Source organism: Cheilinus undulatus, linkage group 5, assembly GCF_018320785.1.
Source record: "Cheilinus undulatus linkage group 5, ASM1832078v1, whole genome shotgun sequence".
Classification (NCBI taxonomy): Eukaryota; Metazoa; Chordata; class Actinopteri; order Labriformes; family Labridae; genus Cheilinus; species Cheilinus undulatus.
The window spans coordinates 32,267,863-32,275,673 of NC_054869.1; the positions used below are offsets into that span (position 1 = coordinate 32,267,863).

The following is a 7,811-nucleotide window of genomic DNA, read 5'->3' on the forward strand; positions in this document are numbered from 1 at the left end:
CTGGGTCACTCAGTGTCAAAGTTAGCAGCCTGTCATTGATGAATTTACATTTCCTCAAGACCCATTTTCCAAAAAGAAATTGCTGAATTGTCTCTTTTAATCAACGTGAAGTTTAACACAAATATTGGAAAGAATGAATTCTTTCTAAAGGAATCTTTCGGTCCCATTTGCCAAGTTTATTTTGGTTTCCGCCCCACAAATAGTTTATATTCTGACTTCCAACAGTGACTGAAGAAATGTTCCTAGAAATTCCTTGATATACATTTTCCCAGCCTGGCTGACATGTCCCTTAACTCTACATCAGTCATTTAAAGGGTTGTGTGCTTGATTGCTAAGTATATCCACCATCAATCATTTTATCATCAAGTCTTTCTAACATGTTTCTAAACTTGAGTAATTGCCAACAACAATGCAGGTCCTTATTGAGGAAAATTGTTCTACAGAAATCATTTTTGCAATTAAAAATCAGACGTCTGTGCCAACTGCTGGTTTATCATGCTCTGACAGTTACCATGGTTAGACCATCAACCATTTATTACAAATCAACTAGCAAAGTTGCTGTGTTTCTGTGAACTTGATGGGAATGTTAGGTCACTACAACATGGGCATTAACACCATCAAATTGCAAAGTTACAGTGCTGATGTTCCCTTCTAGCACTGTTTACATCACACCTGTCTAATTTTGCAGCTTTGTTAGCAGCTTGATGATTACCTCAGAAGTTTTATAATATTTAGGGAGTCTCATCAGTTTCGATTACATACTGATGTTTAGCAGTCAGATTTCAGAATAAACCTCTCTTGGCTTTTATACAGTAAATTACATAAGATACATACCCGCTTTACAAACCCTTGTGCAAATTTGATTTTTGATAGTTATTCCATTATAGAATAATACAATTTTACTCAATGTAATAGTCAGTGAAATAGTCATTAATATTAGATTAAATAAAGATTAGTCCATGCAGTCATAACAATCTCCTGGCTGCCTTACTTACACTTGAGGTCTGTTTCCAAGAAGTTTTGCTTTCTCATCAATGGAATGTGGCTCTCCCCACAACATGAGTGTGTTCCAGCTGTGGGTATACAGTTTACACACCCGTGCATACGTATGCACACAGGTGATTATAGATTTTTTTGACACCCTCATGTATGCATAAGCCGCTTTCTCCCATGCACCAGGCGAGGCCCTCGGTCTTTATGACCTAGAAGGAGCTAGACTGGGTGACCCACTGGTCATCCTAGGAGCCATCTGGCAACCCTCGTCTTGTGTGGCTTACCCTTCCCACTGCCTCACGCAATTCCTTAAGCAAGCATAAGTGTGCTTAGGAAGACTTAATCTCAGAGAAACTGGTTGGGGCCACACTGTCAACTGCCAGTGTGGATGCACCCGTCTGTTACTGCAGGTCATGGGGTTCCTTTGGTCATGTAACACTGAGACTGTGTTTTTTGGTGACCAATCTGGCTGCCTGTTGTTGTGTGAATAAAATATTTGGAGTGAGTGTGCCCTGTTAATGAAATGTGGCCCCTAAGAAGGTGTTCATGCCAACCAGGTATTAAATAAATGGAAGATTCTTTGGTATTTCATGACTGCACAACTGTAAAGCTGTGCTGAAAACTTGATAAGTTATCCGGTGTCAGGTTTGTAAGATCAGCTGTCTGATGTCACAAATGATTGGAAGCATTCGCCGCACTGTGAGATACCCCTGGTTGTGTTCTGTTGGCCCGTGAGGGAAGGAGGGGAAGTGAGAGAAGCTTGAGCCTGTCTGCACTTGCACAGAGGTCACTGCTGCCCTTTTGACTGTCTGCCAGTGCAGGGGCCAGAGTCTTCCAGAAGAGGGCCTTGGCTACAGGCAGACAAGTGAGCCAGCCAGCCAGACAGGCAGCCAGCCGCAACGTCTGCAGTCTAGGTTTGGGGCTAGAGCCTGGACTAGGGCAGCTCGAGTTACCCAGACAGATTTGTTAACACTGTTTGGGTCCGCTCAGCTTTCTAGCCAGACCTCTGAGCCAAACGCGGCTGAGGTGACTTAATCTGTCATTAAACTCACATTACACCCGGACAGAGACTCAGCTCAGGGGCAGAGACAGCGCTCGCTCTCCCACTCACTGGCATGGCTGGCTGGATTTGAGCAGACACAAAGAGTACCCCCACCTCCCTTCACCCCCCCCCCACCCCCTCCCCATCCTCTTCATGCCACACACCATGGCACAAATAGACAGCCCAGCACGGTCTAGACAAAAGCAATTTCACTTGAAGTTGAAAAGTCATTTGACTGTGTGACAGGCACCTGTGTCGATTTGCTGGTGTGCTTTCATGTTTTTGCCTTCTTGTAGAGAAAAGAGCTACTAATTGTACTAAATTTATCTGCTCTGTTGATTGAAAAAAAAAAAGCAAATACATCAATATTTTATTATATTTATAAAATATGACCAAAGCTATGTTATCAATGTATTTAAAGTATTTTTTCACATATTTAAATTGCTTCTTGGCATTGCTGATTGTGCAGAGATTGATAAAGGTCTCCTTTGCAACTTTTTTTCCCCTACATTATTGATATTAAGTCTAAAGAAATAGACTTTGCTGGGGGCTGGGGAATATGGCCTAGAAATTAAATCTGCGGTTTTTCACACTAATCTGCAGTACTTTTTTTAATCAGTTTTCTTTCATGCTTGAGATAAACTACATATGAAACATAAATGATTTGAAACATGTTTTGCTCTAATTGTATCAACATTTAATAAAGGTGAACTGAATTTCCCTTTTGTGAGTTTATGTATAAGCTGTGAACTTGTCTTGAAAGCGCATTATGTAGTCTCAGCAGGGCATTTTTTTTATTAAGAGAGTATTAAGAGTAACATAAAGGAATTTTATTGTTACTATTGTACATTGTATTATAAATACAAAGTTGGCCCTAATTAATTTAACATTCCCCATACAAATAGTTTCAAAGTAGATGGGTCGTCCAGATTCCATTTCTGTTATCACACAAATCCATTGTGCAAAGCTCAAGTCTGAAGTGATTGTGCCTGAATAATCAGCATCGTTTGAGTTGAACAAAGCGGTAACAGGGTTTAGTTGTACTGGAAGTCGATAGCAATGGCTGCTGCCAGGGTTTAGCTCAGGTGTAGCAAGAGTATGGCCACACTTTTTTATCAGCACTGGACCACAATTCCTCATATGATAAAGAGCAAAGTACTTCACTGAAAGCTTTTCATGATAGAAAAGATTTTTTGGCTCTTCTAACAGTCTGCTTCAGCATGAGTTTTGTAGTGTTTATCTATTTTAGGTATTTATTTATTTAAAAGAGACAGAGCACCTTAATGAACATGAGCAGAAGAGACCAGTGTAAACATGCTGGAGTTAACAAAATTGCTCGTATACATCCGTAGTCCCTTAGTAGGTAACAATTATTAATAGACAATAAAACAGTACTCACAATGTGCAAACACGCAATAACGAGATGAATGTAAATTGTGCTGAATAAAGTGTATGTTGAAAAGTGCTATTTTAAGTACAAGGAGTAATTTTCCACGTGTGTTGCAGACACGAGTCAAGTACCACAAGTTGGTACAGATTAAATTATACATACAGACAAAACAAATAATAATTATGAACTGGAAGCCAGGGTATACAATGGCTGCTGCAGGTGCTTGAACTAGGCGCATGCCTACTACCTCATTTTGTCTTGTTTCTCTGATTTGCCCATAATGACTGGGACAGACAGAACATTTAACCACTCACCTTCTGAGAATTTTCTGAAAGTCCTTCCCCTCCCAAATGCTTTGTTTGGGAGGTTTCCCAGATGAATGTGAAATAGACAGTGCTTAACAAATTTATTAGAACACCTGTCATATTTGTCTCAGAGACCATCCAGCATCATGAATTGCTTTAATGCAGATGCTTTCATTTTCAGTGAGCTCTCCATCTTCATTTTTTTAAAACTTTTACAATTTATTGATTAAATTGACTTATCACCCAAGCCAAGGCTTAATCAAGGCTAGGTGTAGCTTAATCAGGACAGAAAAAATGGCTTATTCAGGCTTTTTTTTTTTTTTTTTTTTTTTTTTTTTTTTTTAAATAAACCTCTTTAAAATTAAAGATAAATGATAAACCTGCTTTGCTTTTTTTCATTGCATCTATGGCATCTGTTGTCATATATTTTTTGTCAGACTTGCTGACAGGCCACATTTTTATGCTGGCTATCAGACAAACAGGAGGAGATAGCTGAACTTCATCCACATCGGGCAAATAAAATTGCTTCCATTACTCTGGGCTTTAAAATGTAAGAACTCCTAACAACCTTCAGTACCCCTCAGTGGAGGTCTGAGACAATGCTTCTCCTCTGCTCACATTTTCCTAACAGCTGGTTCTGCTTCTACCACCAACTTCTCTGCACCCCCTCTGCCACGAGCCCTTTAAATCCAACTTATGAGCTTTTTAATTAACTCTTTAAAGGAACAACACCAAACAATCAGCAACTGATTTCTCGAAGAAGAATCCTGCCTTAATTCATTGAGTCACACTATTTTTTTTAACTTGTGTTTATTCCCTTTACTTTGGGGCATGCAGCTTCAGTCAGTGCTTGTGTCATTGTAGTGAGGTCAGAGATAATACAAGAGCTTTTTTCTTTTAAATGTTCTGCAACCTCTGATTATAGCAATATAGCCATAAAACTCAGTGCTTTTCCTGCAATCTGCTCAAATTTCTTTTTACAACTACATAATATAATCAATCTAAAGGCATCCAAGAGCTTTGCCTAGAAAGGGATATTATTCACACCTGCTACTTAAACACAAAAGAATTTGTCCCATGTCTGGGGTATCTTAATTGCCTTATACCCCTTATACAGCTGTGTTGCCTGTTTTTAATGATGCATAGTTTGGAGTCAGTGGTATAGCTGTTAGTAAAGACAAGATTTTGCACATGCATCCATGATTAAACATGATTTAAAAACCTGAGTGTTTTGACTAACTGCTTTGTTTGTTTTTGTCTGCAGATCAAGAAATACTTTGAGCTGGAGCCACTGGCCCGAGGGAAGCGCTGGATCCTGGAGGGGAGCTCCACTGACAACATGGAGACAGTGAAGGAGATTTTTGGTCAGTTCATTAGCCTTTTGGAGGACAAAGACACAGAGCCTGCAAGGATATGATGCTAATGCTGCTAATGCTAAGAGACATTAGCAGCTGATGACCAAGAAAAACACCACATGCTGCTGGTGCCCATGTACACACACATGCACAGACACACACATGTACACTAAAGAAAATAGAGCAGAAGTTGGCCTCTCTCTGAGAAGTGTATTGTATGTTATCCACCTTTCACTGGGTTCTCATGTTTTCAAATTGAGATTGTGCACAAGCAGTAAGCTATTACAGAGGGACCGAGGAGAGCTGCCATCAAAACAGCCGATGTAAAGCAGTTTATACAGGAAAATCATTGAACTCTGCCAGAAATGGAAATCTTGTTTACTACTGTCTGCGCCTTTGGGATTAAAGCAGCGGCATGTGGGACATATGGCATTCCTGCAGTCATCATGAACACAAACACACACACTCTCACTCTTACACACGCACACACTGTCACACACAAAGTGAGCACAGGTTTTCTGTAGATACGTTTAACATCTTCAGTAATGACTTTACAGGATGTGTGGGTGGGCACTATTGATGTTGTCACTGAGGAGTACTGTATGGCTGTCAGTGTGCTTCTCCTTTTGAACAGCTAACAACGAATGTTGTGTGATTGGAGTGCATAGTCCAAAGCATTGTGTTATGTACGGTAGTTACATATCTAATCCGAAGTCTAGTGTAGTCTGAGTATCTCATGGAGTATTATGTACATGCAAACAGTATATTGCTGTGTACCCTCCTGTGCAGCCATACACAAGTACTAATAATCATGTGACTAAGTGCTTTAAGTACTTTACTGAGAGGTGAAGTGAGAGCAAGTCTGAATGCTTTTATAAATGTGCAACTTAGGATATATTTTATAGCTCTGTATGTTAACCTCTTAGAGCTATGTTCAGATTTTTATATATTGCACCACACTTATGAATTCTTTTAAATCAAAGACCAAAAAAGAAAAAAAAAACAACAGCAGTGATGATTGACTGGGCTCGTTGAAGTAGAAAAATGTGATGGATTTAGTTTTCTGTCAATGTTAAACAAATGTTATGTTTGTTTTTTTACTTCCATATTTTTATTGTTTTTCTTTTTTTCCTTTTAAAACTGACATAATCCCCGTCTGCCCTGGAGAGCTGCTTCAGTCCCCCATCGGGGTGGAATACAAACTATCAATCAGCCGCAGCAACAGCTGCATCTGACAAGTCCCTGTCCGACACCCTAATGCCTTCCAACTGTCTGTGAAGACCCCTCCCTGTCTGCCGATCATCATGGACCCCCGCCCCACCTCATCCCAACCCAGTACACCCTGCCACTGCAGCTCCGCTCCCCATCCCAATTACCACTCCGTAGGGTTATCATCCTACGTGTCATCTTTCAGCCGGCTGTCCTCATGTGGACTTCACATCTCTAAAATGAGTCGTATTGTGCCACAAGTTTCCCCAAGACGTGCTTGAGTCACGAATAATCATCACACTGGCTCCCGTTGTGTTTTGTATTTTTATGTTGTTTTCGTTTTGTCAAGTTTTGAATCACTTTTTGTACCTGACTGAGATCTGTCGGGTAGCTTTTGGAGTAGGGATCTGTGCTGCATACAGTCACCTGAATGCAAAATCAGTGTGGACGAGGGATTAAACAAATGTTGGACTTTGCATATCATCAGCTCTCACTTTCACAACAGTCTCTTTTATTTTGTTGTTGTTTTTGTAATTTGTCTGTTTTTTCCAATCAAGCTTTTTGTCTTATATGGTTATTAAAGTTTTAAAAAATGTCAAATCTTGCCTTTGTTTTTTAAATGTATTTACTTTTACTTGTTCAAACATTTGATGTTTTACATTTTTTAAAGCCCCATTAGAGTACCATAAGCTTTCTGAGTCTTTAATGCGTAACAGTGTGTTAACAGCATGGATATTAGTCTGTTTCTGTCTTCACAGGATTAGTGCTATTTTTTGTAGCTACTGTTTGTAGCTTTTCGCCAGTTTCTGAAATTCAGTCAGATCAGGTATGACTCTGATTGGTTTCATAGTCTTCTCTAAAGTAAATACTCATATAACGTAACATTCTCATTATCTATATCTGCGTGATTTGAGTTAAATTACACACAGCTTCGGAAACGGTTGCTTCATGATGTCTCAGATTTGTGATTTAGGTGACCTTTAAAGAAAAGTTACTGGAGAATAATGGTGTAATCACAGATGAGCCATTAAAGGTTGAACCAAAACAACGGTTTCAAAGAAACCATCAAGTCCAAATGTAGCTGCTGAAGAGAGTTCAGAGTGGAAAGTTAACTGTGTGAGACAGGAGTTCCTGATAAATATACTCTACTCCGTGCTACTTCTGCCTCCCCTTTTCTTCTCCTTTTGCCCTTCTTCCATCTCTTTCAAATTAACCGTGTGGCTTTAATACAATGTGTGTCATGCAGGTTGCCGTGGCGACTCTTTGATCCTGTTTTCCAGTCTCTGCCTCTGGGGCAGACGTGCTTCTCTTCAGTCTGCTGCACACCAGCTCTGGAAGCTGCTGCAGCCCCAAGACAAACCACGGGCTGCTGCGCTCGCCTCGCCCCCCTTTTTCTTCCTGTTAATCTCACTTTCTCTCTGATTTTTGACTCCTCTCTATCTCTCTCTCTCCTATCCCTTTTTTATTTCCCAGGTTCTCCCCTTCTCTCTGTCTCTCCCTCTCATTCTCTCTCTCTG

At 40.1% G+C, this 7,811-nt stretch overlaps 1 protein-coding gene across 1 annotated transcript in view; it reads left to right on the forward strand.

The window, feature by feature from the left end:
* LOC121509664 (ADP-ribosylation factor-like protein 15) overlaps positions 1 to 6,894 on the forward strand; it is a 130,594-nt gene extending 123,700 nt beyond the window's left edge. Inside the window, exon 5 of the mRNA XM_041787229.1 lies at positions 4,995 to 6,894. Coding sequence (XP_041643163.1) covers positions 4,995 to 5,147 — 153 coding nt within the window. The 3' untranslated portion in view covers positions 5,148 to 6,894. The remainder of the gene's footprint in view (positions 1 to 4,994) is intronic.
* Positions 6,895 to 7,811: the final 917 nt, after the last annotated feature.